The sequence below is a fragment of the Rhynchophorus ferrugineus genome, unplaced genomic scaffold (assembly GCF_030347505.1).
Source record: "Rhynchophorus ferrugineus isolate W39M unplaced genomic scaffold, kcgeb_rfMv2 rfM4, whole genome shotgun sequence".
Classification (NCBI taxonomy): Eukaryota; Metazoa; Arthropoda; class Insecta; order Coleoptera; family Curculionidae; genus Rhynchophorus; species Rhynchophorus ferrugineus.
In genome coordinates, this window is record NW_027472583.1 from 43718657 (window position 1) to 43735019 (window position 16363).

Below are 16363 nucleotides of genomic sequence, written 5' to 3' on the forward strand. Positions count from 1 at the left end.
TTGAAGAAAAAGGAAGTGCTGCTTCAGCAAGACAATCCACCGTTTAAGGGAATTATGTTAAATAAAAAAAACTAATTTTGCCAAAAAGATTTGTTTTACTATGGTAAGCCGGGAACTTTTCAATTGACCTGTTAAATATATTTTTGTATTAGTATAAATATTCAAATGTTATATAGTATTTATTATAAATGAGAATTTTAATTAAAAATTTTCCCGCCTATAAATATTCCCGCTTGTCACGCCCTTTGATGGTTCTGAAGAAAAACTTGAGTGTGACCTTATATGTGTACCTTTATTCCATGTTTTAAATGAATGTTGATTTAATTGTTATTTCTTCTTCTCTCTTAAACATCTTTAAACCCCCCAAACCATTTTTCCTTGTTTCTTCTTGGTGCCGATGCTTGAAATCGGATATATTATTTTTTCAGATAAGACGAAAATAGATAATGCTATTTTAGCTGAATCCAATGTAAAAATAAAAATATTTCAGATCATGTTGTATGTATTATTTTTGTATGAAACAATCTCTTCAATAATTATTTGTAAAATTGGGTTTTTTTGTCATAATTTTCAATAAGTAAGCGATGTTTTTAAAATGCATTTTTTTATTTGAATACAAAACAGTTCCATGTAAATGTTTCTATGGTGGAACTTTATAATTATTTTATTATATATTGTTTACATCTTTTATAACTAAAAACTACGATTATTACTGAGAATTAGGTAATTAGTTTTTTATCGCCATGAAGTTATCGGTAAACTAATTTTTTCTGAACTTGACTTTGAAAATATATTCTGTTTCAGACATGAAAAATTGTTGAACATATTACTGTATATTTTGTACAATTCACATTTCAATTTTAACAAATAAGAATGAAGATTGGTACGTAGATGTTTCTCTGTAAACCGACTGGCGAATATGTTAAGAAAAAATTAAAAAATTTAGATAAAACAGAATCTAAAATAGTGTGAAAGATATTTCTGGTTGCTACAAAACTGATTTTAAATAAAAATGGGGAAAGAAATATAAATTAATATAAAGTATAAAATAAAAATAAAACATTGGGATAAGAATACTATCGCCTTGTTAAATAATTATAATTATTCGGATGCCTAAAGGATGGGATTGTAGACCCAGAAGACCAACCAATAGTTTACATGAATTATCTAAGCTCTTAATAATATAAGCAGCATATTTGGCATATTCTATATAAACTCAAGCAAAAATGCACCGGAATTTCTAATTAATTTATCATATTCTTGGTGAAAACGTTATGTTTTATGAAATGTCTAATGGTACAAAGGTTATAAAGTGGCTATTTCGATCTTTGTCATCAATTCCCTTTTCAACAGTCTCGAAACTTTTAAGAGGCGGAATTTCAAGCTAAGTTGGATTACTTAATGATGGAAAACTTAAAGCAAACTCAAGCTGGTAGATCGGTTGGCGGTCACTCAACAAGTGTTTGCAACATTTGAAAAACTTAACAAGAACACTTAAACACTCGAACAGGTAAACTCGTGTAATTCCTTGATTTGTTGATTGACAAAACGTTTTTGTAAAAATGTGTTGGGTGAATTTCAAACATAAAAATTCATGGATAGATACAGAACTGCCTACTACGTGGACATCTAGACATGATATCCATTTCAAAAATATTCATCTATTCATTTGTTGGAAGTTGAAGGGATTACTTCATTATAATCTTCTCGAAGCTAGTCAGCAGGTGCCAGTGGAATCCTAGAGCCAATACCTGTACAGACCATATGAGAAGGTTGATTAGAAAAGGTCTTTTATTGGGTAAGAAAGCAGGTAAGTTACACTGATATAACTCCGAAGCCTCTCTTACTTAATGTTGCTTCAATTGGTTAATGATTTCATTTGACTTCTAAACCTGCACTCCTTATTGTTTATACCTGATGAACGGCATAAGGTTATAAAAATTGATGAACAATATATTTCTGATTAATTTCGTTGCTTTTTCTTATTTGTAAATAAGTCTGCTTGACATTATTTTTAAAATAATTCCTAAGAATATGTCATACACCTAATATATTAGAAGTATATTAGAGAAGAATTATTGTCCGTGGGGTAAGTTAACTTGAAGAATTAAAATAAGCGAAGAACATGATTTCAGTCTAATTCATTAGTTCTCTACTTAGTCTGTGTGCTGATTTCACAAGACTTATTGGCAAATACGCCTTGGTTGATTTGTTTTCCCTCAAAATTTCGATTCAAAAACAAAATGATAGTAATAATATTAATTCTTCGTATAATAAAAATGCACAAATTCTTCTTTGCATAGAAAAAATATGGTAAGCATGGTTTAAGAAAGAAGATAAATAGGAAGGGTCAAAGTTACTATTGGCGAAAGCACAAAAAACGTAACAAGCAAGCGAAAATCATTAACATTTAGAATTATAAAAAAAATGCGATCTTATATTGATTTGGATACAGAGTGTAAGGTGCTAGGTGTTCAAAAAATATGTATACTACTTGAATGAAATAATATTAATGATTTGCATATACTAAATGCTTAATAAAAGTTTATTTAATTTTGTATTATATAGGCAAAATAGATTTAAAAATGTACTTACCTTAACATATAATGACTAATCAAAATAAATGTCAAGTGTGTTATTCGATAAGTAAACAATAATTAAAATTGTTAAATGTAGTTAGAAATGTAACACTTGTAAAGATGAACTTTTATTTTAATTTTAATTTAAAATACTTTTAACTTTGATTGATCTTTAATATTCTATAGAAGATACGTTTTAGAAAGAACTGGTTTTACTTTTAGTGAAGAGCAATTAGGGTTTTATCTTTGTTTTTTATTACTATATTTAAAAATTCTATCAGTAATAGCGCATTTTATAAAGTTTAAATTTTAAGGTGAACCATGAAATGGCTTGACAATGGAGATTTGGTATCAACATATAACACTGATATCAATGATGATCAGTGTAGTGATATTAATATAGAAAAAATAATCACTTCAGAAATAAACCAACAGATGGACTACCTTATACTAATAATACCTATAATACCAACTAGCATAAACGAAGAAATATAGATAAGATATGAAATGAGAGTAGATGCGAACTGTGCAAACTAGTTGAAGAAATAATTAACTATTTAAATTGCAGTTGTGAAAAGATGGTACAGTTGCGTTATTTAGATATTCATATACATTAGTTGAGAACAGAAAGGTTCATGAACATTGGCAGAATATATAATTTATATATTTGGCATGTATTTTGATTTCCATTTTAAAAATGATTTATTGAGAACTTGTACAATGTATATTAATTAAAATATTTTTCATAATTTTTTATACTTTTTCCCATCTTAATGGTAACATGACGATACCGTGTCGAAAGAACAATGTTAGTTTGGTAGCGGTTCAATCATCGATCCATTTTCGCACTTCTTTAACATTTCAAAACTGTGTGCCAGTCATGCTGTATCGATCTGAATAAGCGGTCATCAGGAATCACTATGTCTGATGAGTAAGCTGGGTGCATAATATACTACACCTTATTTATCCCATCATATACATATCAAGATTTTAAGTTAATGCATATTACTTTTCGATAACACTAACTCGATAGACTAACACTCTGCATTTGGGATTATGCACTGTAGATCTAGTTTTCGAATTGCATCCAAATTTCATTTTCAGTCAATTCGCGTGATAGCCATTTCCTCTCATTTTGGACCTTTCCTATTATAAGTCTATAAATAGTTTATTTGTCAATTACTAAGCTATTTGAAAATTCTTTAAGAGTTTTCTTTCAATAGGTATTGCAATTTATTCTATTGGAATCTTTCTGCTGCTCCAGGCTGTTTTTTTTTCAGTGACATCAAAATAACCATTTTTAAAACGTTAAAACTAAAATCGACAATTGGAATATGACGAAATAGTATCACCTTATGTTTCTAAAAGTGTTTGATAGGCTTCGGAAATAGATATCTTTAAATAAAATTAAAATTAAAGAATATCGAAAATCCAATTCTCAGTGTTACATGATTAACATCTGTATCCATTGAATAACTCAATAGCGCTAAATGGAAAACTGTTATTTTACGTAGAATAGTGTCAAAACTATTTAATTTTAGGTTAGGCTGTTCAAATTAATACTTCATATTTCTACATTCAATATATATAGTTGATCAAAATACATGCAAACACATAATTTGTTAAGCTCAATATCCTTCTAAACATCTATCGCAATCGAGGAATATTTTTATGTAATAGTGAGTAAAGAAGGCATTCTGTAGCTGTAATTTTGTCTTCAGCTAAGCAGTGAACTATTATAGATGTCATATGGCATGTGTGTTGTATCATCGTTCGTTTATTATTGAACACTTAGGCAGGTAACATAGATCAACAAAAAATGTTTGTAAATCTCTCTATACCGATTTACCCAAACTTTATGTATTTGAAAAAAAAATTTATAAATATTAAAAGTTTCAGTTTAATTTCAATAACACTAAATTTTTAAAATTAAAATATTAGGTGCTCGTTTTTTGCATTTTCTGTCCAATATGATGTACTTTATTTATACTTGTTAAGTTATCAACAATAATCATCCCTCATGCTGATATTCTATTGTTCCTGGTATCAGTTTTCTGTCTCTTTTATGGTCTAATAAAATCGTTCTCCTTGATATTCACTCATTATTACCATCAGGTGAAAATCAAGATGGTTTAGCAAAAAGTAGACTTTAGGACTTATCAGACAACGGATAGTTTTGGAATTGTTTGTCATATTAGTTGTAATAAGAATAGTTAGAAGCTTTTATATTGTCCAAAATCTTAATAAAACCTTTTTAAAATTAGGACCAAGTCTTTTTCCTGTGTACTAATGGTTGCTTGGAAGATGAAATTGAATATTAATTTCAGTTTAGTTTCTGATAAATGATTACAGTTTCTACACAAATATTTAAAATAATCATCATCTTACAGCAAAAATTGTTCCGTTAAGCCACACGTTCATAGTAGTGCTAGAAGAATATTTTTGGGGCCAATATGCAAAATGTCCTAGCCGGCTGTCAAAGTTCTTGCGGGTCACTATTTTTTGGACGAATGTTAATCTTTCCCTTGCTCTGCTATTCCACTCATATATAAAATATGGAAAATTTGTTAATCAAGGAGAATTTAGACAGCTTTTACCATAAGCATTCAACCATAAGCTGTGTTCTTTAAAACAATATTAAGATATTCGTTCAAAGATGTTCGAAGTTTCCATATGGATTGAATGAGCAACATGTAATGAAACATATTTCTGTTATATAATGTTACACATTTTAATTTTGTTATTGATATTGAAATACGAAATGTGAGAAATTGAAAAATATTTTCATCGTTGTTTAATTTCCAATATTTAGTCATTTAGCTACATTTTTTGGTAATCTAACTTAGTTGGTGTCACTTGTACATTTAATGTATAGCCAGCATAACTTTCTTAATTCCTCTCATTCTAGGGATTTCCTATTGGAATGTCTTCATGTATCCCTATTCGTGTTCTTAGTCAGTAGCAATATTAATACATTTATATATTATAATTAAAACTATTTTAAAATCTCCTCTTTACCAATGAGGCTTTAACTGGACTGGATCTACGGTTTAACGTGTGCTTAACGATGGGCCAGTGTCTAACTTAGAGACCCATTATAAGACATTTGGTCTTGTCCAGCCTGGTAACTGGCGTAATTGTGATAGTTATTCCTTGTCGGATTATCCACTGTTGGCTATAAGACGTTTACAATGACAATCACATATAAATTACATCCATGCCCCAGTAGGATTCGAACCTGCGACTATCGCAAAAGTATCACTGTCCTGTCAATTCTGAAGATTCAACTTTCAGTTTAAGCTTATCATGCCATTGATAATTTGGTTTTGTTATTACAGCAATAGTTTTGCTTTCTAATTAAATGATTATTAATCACAAAAATCAAAAATAAAATTTATTTTTTATATCTTCCATAAACCATAGTTAATGATGGTGCAAGATGTCCCAACGCAGACTCACTCACTTAAACTTTCTTCACACGTATTCATGCCTTTCTTTACATAACAATAAATCATTATCTGAAGGTTCTCTCCTGATATTTTTTCAATAACAGATCATTATTCATATAATGAGTTTTAAAAACAGACATAAGCAAATAAAATATTAAGTTGTTTTATAAACAACTCTTTGTTAGTATTGTAATTAACTAGATTTCTATATTTTTAATCATTACAGACAACATCGTTGATACATGAACAAATTTAACTTGCTTTTGAAAATAGTAGAAGTATCAGTGTTTGGTATTTAACTAGTTTAATTAATTATTCTGTCTAGAGTTCTGTTTTAGAGTATTTAAAGAAGAAATCAAATTAACTGACCATTAATAATGTAACTGTAAAAGGTATAACAATAAATGCAATAGTCTGGCAGACTCTTATAGTGATCTTGAAAATGTACGACAGATATCGCATAATTTCAACTTTTTTGTGTTACACTCAAAGACGGATTTTAACTGGAATCCCTTGGCAAACTTTTTGCTTGAATGTGGCGAAATGTTAAGCTATAGGACTAGACACATATACTATGAAGGATTTAAATGCTGCAAGGGTCTTTTTATTCACTCTTGTTTATTACCAAACATTTATATTCCAAATCCACTTTTATGTATTAAGGACATCTTCTAAGTCGACGTACTGAATTAAGTATAATATTAAGTTACATAAAAAAGAAATATGGTTAAATAAAACTAGTACGAGGTATAATAAATATGAAGAAATTATAAGTTTAGTTGAAATTTTACATTTTAATAGATGATATTTTATAAATGCTGAAAAATATTCTGCTGAATTTCGATGTGAAACTAAAGTGTCTGTTATTGCCTATACATTGTTATTATCGATATTTAATGGAAACAAAACAAAACAAGTAATTAACAGTAATTTTACAATTACCTCGCCGACAAGAAATATTTGTATGAATATTTTTAATGTATTTGTAAGAAAATTAAAAGAGAACATACATAATGATATAAGTTGTAGTATAGTCTATCCAAAGAAGGTCTGAACATACGTCATTAGAATATTTAATTTATTGCCTGCCGCAATTTGTAAATTCGTTTTAAAATCAGACAATATTTTCTTTCTCATTTTATTCTAGTTAGGGACAAAATGCTCTCTGATAAGTTCGAACATGTAACCAAACCAGCCTGTTAAAGTAGTAGGTTGTCAAACGTATGCAAAATTCTTCAAAATAACAGTGATCTGAGGTTATAAACCGGCTAGCGTTATTTCAACACTTTGCTTGTTTTGACAAATCTCAAATCGTTGCTTATTATTACTCCGATTAAAAATGCCGATGCCAGACAGAACAGATTGCCTCTCTAATCAGTTCAAGCAGGAGATAGATAATGAAGGGTTGCCATAAAATTCGTTAGAGGCGTAAGCATTGTTTTGCAGTTTTTATTGAATATATTTTTGTTAACGTGTTTATTTTGAAACGTGTTGCAACTGCACTGTATATTAGTATGGTCGCGGTCATTCAAACATCTCAAAAAATGAAAAATATCATCTTGGATTCACCGAAAAAAAAAACACGGTCCTCATACGAAGCGAGTGACGAATCAAGATCAGCCTCTTAGCTCTATTAGAAATGAAATATATGAAATGCAGTTTATTCCATATTAACATAACTTAATACAATTATTTTAGAGGAAATTGTGTGAAACTATCCATAGATAGCTTAGAGCTATGATATATGGTTTTTGAGGCATGTAGGACTTCTCCTTGTACACTGCTAGGTAATATAGGATTTAAATAGTGTAAAGATAACCTACGAAGAGGTCTAATAGAACGTATGGACATTGCTTTTAAAAGAATACAATATTTAAAAGCATATAATAAAATTGAGGAAGACTTCAATTTGTGTAATTAATTGAGATATGGATGTTTCAGTATGGTACTCATGGCAACAACTAAAGGTGAGTAAAATAATTAATATACAATAACTGTAGGAAGTTGTATAGTAAATTGTGTTGTTAAGAATTATAGATGAGCATCAGGTTAGAATATATTTAGAGAGGATGAATACGAACTGATTTTTAGATATGGTAAATGCATTAGAGAGAATTCAGTGATTAATTTTATCAATAATGGTGTACACAGGCAGTAACAGAAGAAACAAAAATACTGTGATATTAAAATGCATTGACAAAGAAACACACTATCGAAAGTAACAAGAACTAAACGTAAAAAGGTAAATATGCTCTTTAATGGAAGTAAAATATATTACTTGGATAAATACTTCTGAATTAGGAGGATTAGGCCTCCAGGAGATACCACTACATAAAAAATCGTGCCTAGAACTCTACCTCATGGGTGGGGTGGCAAAAAGTTTAATGTAAATATAATAAAACAACTCTAACCTATAAACTATTGTGGTTGTATAATTGAGTGTAGTTTAAGTCCTTCGATCATATATGCATTAGATGTACTATAATGTTAAAATAAACTATATTTGGTAAAATTTTTGTTTCATTACTTTATTTTAATTATAATTTTGTTATAGATTAAAGACAAAACAAATTAAAACTCAGATTTGATGCGACAGATACGGTTTGACGTCATAAATTGAGATGATGTAGGTTCACAGATCCTTTTGGTAGACTATACACGTTATTTGTTCAGCATGTCCTAATATCTGATATATCAATTGTATATCAATTATGTGAATAATGGTTTGGGAAAAAATGAATTTAATTTTATTATTATTCTTTAAATATATATCTGGAAAAGTACACTTTTGCCATTACAACAGTCAAAACAATCAGACTATCATTGCACTGTTATAGTGAAAAACACTATTTTGTTTTTTTGAATCACGCGCTTTAATCGAATTAGTTTTTGCCAGTTGAACGTCAAATTTATAGTTTAGTCAGATTCGAGCAGCTGATGATTAGTATCGCCTTCGTTTAATATCATTCGAAATTCAAGTGTCGAGTTGTTTTCGATATCTCGTCTTATGAAAATGGTTCAAAACAGTTTTAGTTCCGAATTCCCTTTCAGTTCAAGTTCGGTTTTAAAACAGTTTAAATGTTTAGTTCCGTAGTGATGTTGGGAAAACAAATATGTTGTATTTTAAAAATACTTTGGACAACTAAACACAGGATATATAACAATACTAATTACTCAATTAAGTAACCAAATGCTACCTATTTATATATTGTATAAGATACTATTAGGCATGTATGTTATCCGATCGTCACTTTTTTTTTAGCTATCCGAATGGTGAACGAGTGAGATGGGTTGGTCTGGTTTTATCCTCAGTGTCGGTTTGTAACGTTGTTCAACAAGTCGCCTCTTCTTTCCTTGAATAATTTAGTTTTTAAAGTAAATTAATAGTTTTTATGATTAAAACCCTTTCATAAAATACAAATGGCGCAGTCGGTAGGATAAGCTTGATGTTAGCTCTATCAGAGATCAAATATACGAAATGTATAAAAACAGTATTTTAAAAGTAGTTTTTTCAATCGACACATAATTTAATAAAATTATTTCAGAGAAAATTATTAGTCTGGAACGTAACCTATAAAAAGCTGAAAGATATGCAGCTATATGAGGGATGTAGAACATCCCTTCACACACTGTTGGGTAATATAGGATTTAAGTGGTGTAAAGATAACCACGAAGGGGTTTAATGGAACTTCCAGACATTGCTTATAAAGGAATACTATTTTTAAAAACATATAACAATATCCAGGAAGAATTATTATGAGAGAATAGATAGAGGTATGGATATTTCAGAATGGTACATTGGGTCACTCATGGCAAGTTGATAATAAATATAGTGTAAAAACAACAAAAGTTGACGGAAAAAGGTAAATGTTGGAATAAGTATTGATTAGGTTTTATTACTTGTAATATTTATTTATAGTTCATTGCAAACATATAGTTCTTCATGTTGCAAATAGAGATGGTTTTATTCCTGGTGCACAATTGGTGTTTTCCTCTAAGTCCAAGAGTCCAAACATAACTTGTTTTTGCAGTAGATTGAAAATCAGCTTTTAAAGAATTTGAAGGAACCATCAGTGATAGTTATAAACAATGCATTATATTTTAGTACATTGGTGGAGAAGATCCAAACAAATGTATCAACAAAGGTTGCTATTAAGAAATGGCTTAAAGTTCAACAAATAAGTTTTGAAGAACTCATGTTATATAACGAATTATTTCAATTTGTTACTCGGTAAATGTAATGAAATATTTAATTGTATTATTGAATTTGAAAGCTTTATGTGCATGTGTGTTATTATTCAGGATATACATGAACGTTTATTTTAAATGTATGAGAAGAGAAATAATACTAATTGTTTTGCAGATATGGCAATTGTATTAAGGAGAATACAGTGATTAAATGTAGTTTTATTAAGAAAGATGTATACAGGTAGTAACAGAACAAACTAAGGAGAATTACAGTAATATCGAAATGCTTTATAAGGAACCATTGCATCGGAGGAAACAAGAACTAAGCGTAAAAGGCAAATATGCTCTCTAATGAAAGTATGATACATTACTCAGATATACATCGTGGGATAGTGCTACATAAAAAAACTCTAAAAAAACTAAAAAAACTACCTATACTATACTAGTGTGGAAAAAAGTTCAATGTAAATATAATAAAACAACTCTAACCTATACATTATTGTGGCTGTATAATTAATTGTAGTTTTAAATTCTTCGATAAAATATGCATTATATTACATAACATTTTTGTTTCATTATTTTATGAAGATTAGAATTTTGTTATAGGTCAAAGTCAAAATGTACTAAAACTCAGTGTTGATGCGGCGACATTACAATGCCAATTCAGATTACGTGGGGTCGTTGCTGTTTTGAATAGATTATAGCTCTTTTTTAATTTAAGCCATTTTCAATATTGGGCGTGAGAAATTCTTCGGAACTGATGGTATCGTGAGATAAAAAAGTAATAACAACTACTTTCACTATTATTAGTGAAATTATATTTCATAATGATTTTTTGATAGTTCATTCATTTGATAGTTTTGATAGTTAAAAAGAATATGGGCGTGTATATTTTTTAAAATATATTTTAAAATCTTCTATTACCAACTAGGGGTTTATCTGGACTGGACCTACAGTTTATCATGGGCCCCGAACCACGGTCCTTGGCATTAAGCCTACCGACTGGCGAGTGACCAGCTTAGAAATCATCCCAGAAGATATCCGGTCTTACCTAGCCTGGTTACTGGCGTGACTAGGATTATTTTCATTGTCTGATTTTACACTATTGTCTAGGACAATCACAAATATTAAACAATTACAAATTCGCGACCATGTCCCAGAAGGATTCGAACCCGCGACTATCTTGTCGCTTTTACCACTGCGCTCGTGTATATTATTGAAGAGAGTATGAAGAGTTATTATTAAATGTTGATAATGGTTTGACTGTAGTTTTCTATAAAATGAAAAGAATGGAATAGCGTATCGTTGGTAATCCTTAAGTGTTTAAGGAAACATAAAATTATAGATATAGAACATCTTTCTTACTCATTAGATTTTGTAATATACGACTAAAAAATATATTGATATCGCAATTAAGTCTTGTTTGGATAACATATTTTTTACATTAATTCTGGAACTTAAAATCTTTCTGTCCTCAACAGTTGCGACTTTATTCTCATACTCCAACTTCTAAAGTTCTGTTTTAGATGCTAGATAGATGCTTTAAAGGTGAAAGTTTAAAAACAACTTCATAAAATACTTAGTAAAAAAGTAGTAAGAAGGAAATATAAACATGTTCAAATAATAATCTAATGTATTATCAGTGTCTGTTCAGTGTTCAGTTTCTTTCTAAATATTACGAAAAACAAACTTATCTACCCTATTTCAACCTATTATTATATAAAATCGAACCCTTACCGTACGCTTTTCTTCGGAGAGCTTTTCGCTGTCGATTCCCCATCCGTTTTACCTGGCGTTTCCTGACCTGTCGCCTTCGGATTCGGCTGGTTCCTGTTCCGTTTCCGCCTTCTTGTTTTCTTTCGACTATACGACGATAACAACACACCTTTTCGAGCGTCGATTTTCTTAATTTTGTGCCGCGAGAGTCGCTTAACGTTCAGCACCGTTGGATCGAAGCTGAATGTCGAGTCCTCTCGATGATCCACCAGTTCCTTTTTCCGTTCCTGATTGAATTTATTAGTCGAGGGTTCGGAATCTGTTGAATTATTTACGTACCTCTTGGGTTATTTCCGCCTCTTCCTCGTAACTGAGCGCCACGACGGCCAGCATCAAGTTTATTAGGTAGAACGAACCGAAAAACACCACCACCGTGAAGAAGGATACACTGATTGGACCGCAAGACGCCAAAACCTGACGAGTTTAGAATAATGACGCAGTGTAGTTGATGAACGACTGAGAAACATTTAATTTCTTACCATATTATAGACATTTTCCCAATAGTCGAGGGTGATTAGCTGGAAAGTTGTCAACATGGACCAGAGAAAGTTATCGAAGCTGGTGTAACCGTGATTGGGGTTTTCTCCGACACACAGGCAAGTGTGAGTGATAGGACAATGTCTGGAACCTGTTACATTCCCGCATAGCATTGGTTCTTCACTAGTGTTATGCCAAATCCAGTTGTTTGGGTCCCTGGTCCAGCTTTGTAAATAAATATGTGATAATTAGTGAATGCTACCAAAAATAATTTTAAGGGTTTTACAAAAATGGTGTAAATGGTTATACTATAATATATTAAATTGGAAATTCATATGAGTTCTGTCACTGAATGAATGAATCGCTTGAAAGTGCTCCTTTCAGAAATATTCTTGCTTCTAAAATCTTTTGAAATAGAGTAGTCTCTCGCTCTCCTGACTTGTTGTGATCCTTCATCAAACTTTTTCTTTCCTAGCGTATTCGATTTTGAGCTCGTTCTTGCATATTTTATTTGTTTCTCGGAAAACCTCTCTCAATTAATGAATATGTTGTTCAATATGATTATTTTATCTTTTTTGTTTTATGCATGTTTTCAATGGCGATATTTGTTTTAAGCTTCCTTTCTATTTTCTCTGAAATTTTTCAATTTCTTTAATTTTTTCCTTAATTTTTTCTCTATAGTTTCTTCAATTTCTACACTTCTCAGTTTATGATAAATTTTGTGCTTCGTAATCATTTTATTATATCAGCAGTTTTCGTTCTTCTAAATATCTTTTTTTTTAATTTCTTATTATTCAATATTTCAATTATCTTTAATTTTGTGATATGCGTTATTTTAATTTGCTTTTTGGTTTCCTCGTAAGGGAATTTCATATTCTATTTACCATATCTATTTCATCTATCTAATTCTCATGCCTATTCTCATTTGTGTTGCAATTTATATTAACTTATTTCATGTACTATTTTTTATTCCCTTTTTTCTATATCAGGACAGATTCTATTTCTATTTCAGGAGAGACAGACGAGTTTCCGGACACTGCCCCAGGAAAATCAACCATCAAGGATTGGTATGCTAGGTTTAGACGTGGTGAAATGAGCACCAAGACGGTGAACGCAGTGGACGCCCAAAAGAGGTTGTTACCGACGAAAACATTAAAAGAATCCACAAAATGATTTTGGATGACCGTAAATTGAAATTGAGTGAAATAGCAGACACTCTAAAGGTAACAACTAAACGTGTATATCATATCATTCACGAATATGTGGATATAAGAAAGCTCTGTGCAAAGTGAGTGCCGCGCGAGCTCACTTTGGACCAAAAACAACGACGAGTTGATGATTCGGAGCTGTACTTAAATATGATCAAGCGTAATTCAAATATGATCAAGCCCGAGTTTTTGCGTCGATATGTGACAATAGTTGAAACATGGCTCCATTATTTCACTCCGAAGTCCAATCGGCACTCATCCGAGTGGACTGCATACGATGAACCCGCTCCAAAGCGCAGGAAAACGCAACAGTCGGCTGGCAGGAATAATTTTCATTGACTTCCTTGAAAAGGAAGAACTATCAACAGCAACTATTACATAGCGTTATTGGACCGTTTGAAAGACGAAATGGCCGAAAAACGGCCGCATTTGAAGAAAAAGGAGGTACTGCTTCACCAAAATTGTACACCGTGTCACAAGTCAGTGAAAACGATGGCAAAAATCCATGAAATGGGTTTCGAATTGCTTCCTCATCCACCATATTCTCCAGATCTGACCCCCAGCGACTATTTCCTGTTCTCAGATGTCAAAAGGTGATCGACGAAACTGACGCTTATTTTGAAGCAAATGACAAATAGTACTACAAAAATGGTATCGAAAAGTTGGATGGTCGCTATAATCAGTGAAGTATTACCCTTGAAGGGAATTATGTTGAATAAAAAAAACTAATGGCGCCTGTATTCTGGGATGCTCATGGAATAATTTTTATTGATTAACTTGAAAAAAGAAGGACAATCAACAGCGACTGTTACATACCGTCATTGGACCGTTTGAACGATGAAAAAAAGGCCGCATTTGAACAAAAATAAAGTGCTGCTTCACCAAGACATTGGACCGTGTCACAAGTCAATGAAAACGATGGCAAAAATTTATGAATTGGGCTTCGAATTGCTCATCCACCATATGCTCCAGATCTGACCCCCAGCGACTATTTCCTGTCCTCAGATTTCAAAAGAATGGTTGCTGGGAAGACATTTTCATCGAATGAAGAGGTGATCGGCGAAACTGAGGCCTATTCTGAAGCAAAGGACAAATCGTTCTACAAAAATGGTATCGAAAAGTTGGAGGGTCGATATAATCAATGTATCACCCTTCAAGGAAATTATGTTTAATAAAAAAACTAATTTTTCCAAAATATATTGCCAAAAGAATGGGTTTTACTATGATAGGCCGAGGACTTTTGAGTTGATCTGCTACTGTAATAAATTAATTCTGGTTTAATCGGATTCTCCATGTATTAAACTCATTTTGTCGTGTTTTTAGGATCTCAGATAAACGTAGATAACGCTTCCTCAATATTACGCAATAGACTGTTTATCGCGCATTTAGTATTTAAAAGAGCTTGGTTATGATGGTCGGTGTTCATGAGAAAAGTCGCCCGTTAGACTAATATAAGAAGTCGGTACGATTCATCGAATAGCCAAAAAGCAACTCAAACTCAAGGCGTAGAAGTTTTACAAAGTTCAGTTTCTCACACATGATAACACACAGGAGTTTAGAGTAGCTGAAGTAATCGCGTCGTAGATGCATTGGGAATGGGACCTATAGTTGACCTGCGGTTTATTGCCGAACATTTTACCTTTCATATCAAACCAAACCATACCAAACCTGTGTATCGCCACGGAAGGAGGCCACTTCGAAACCGGCTGGATATGTTTTTGCTAAAGGTCTATGTTATAACAATTCATTGTTGTTTTGCTAAATTCTATTTATTAAAATTATAACTTAAAATATTTTATGTAGTTTTTTGGGACACCCTGTAATAGTATATATATATATATATATATATATATATATATATATATATATATATATATTTATATATATATATATATATATGTATATATATATTTATATTATATATTTATATATAATATATAAATATATATATATATATATATATATATATATATATATATATATATATTTATATATAATGTATAAATATATATATATATATATATATATATATATATATATATATATATATATATATATTTATATATTATATATTTTCAATAAGGCTTTAAGTTTACAAATAATACGTTTTCAACCGTCAAAATCAATTTTTAGATAAACCAAAAAATTAATGAAAGTTATCCTTACTTGTACCAAACTTCATACGAAGCGTTTTTATCATCCATCTTGAGCACGCATTTGTTTCTGAGTTCACCCTTATAGACTTGTAGGGCAAAAAGGGCGAAAACCATCAGGCAGAAGATCGTCAGCGTCATTACTTCCGCCAGTTGTTTAAACGAATGCAATAAGGCGTTGATGATGGTCTTTAAACCTGTACAAATCAAAAACAATACCATTTACCGTCATCATTGCCGATTATTTACTTACCAGGTAAAATCGAGATTGTTTTTAAAGCCCTCAGTACTCTGAACGTCCGCAGTCCAGCTAAATTCGCGCCCTCCATTCCGATGGTGGCGTACCCGCTGGTGATGACCACAAAGTCGAGCCAATTCCACGGATTTCGAAGATATGTGTACTTGTTCAGGATGAAGCCTTTAGCGATCGTCTTTATGATCATTTCGAGGGTATATATTCCTAAAAAAATATACCTGAAACAAATGAGAATCAGTAATGAGTTCAGGGTGAGCTTGATGGTGAGATGAGATAC

General features: G+C 31.1%; 1 protein-coding gene across 1 annotated transcript in view; it reads right to left on the reverse strand.

Moving 5' to 3' along the window:
- Nucleotides 1–16363, reverse strand: part of LOC143195345 (sodium channel protein 60E) — a 301968-nt gene that overhangs the window by 46811 nt on the left and 238794 nt on the right. The window contains 5 exon segments of the mRNA XM_076402400.1: nucleotides 11954–12219; nucleotides 12272–12406; nucleotides 12472–12694; nucleotides 15844–16027; nucleotides 16084–16304. Coding sequence (XP_076258515.1) covers nucleotides 11954–12219; nucleotides 12272–12406; nucleotides 12472–12694; nucleotides 15844–16027; nucleotides 16084–16304 — 1029 coding nt within the window.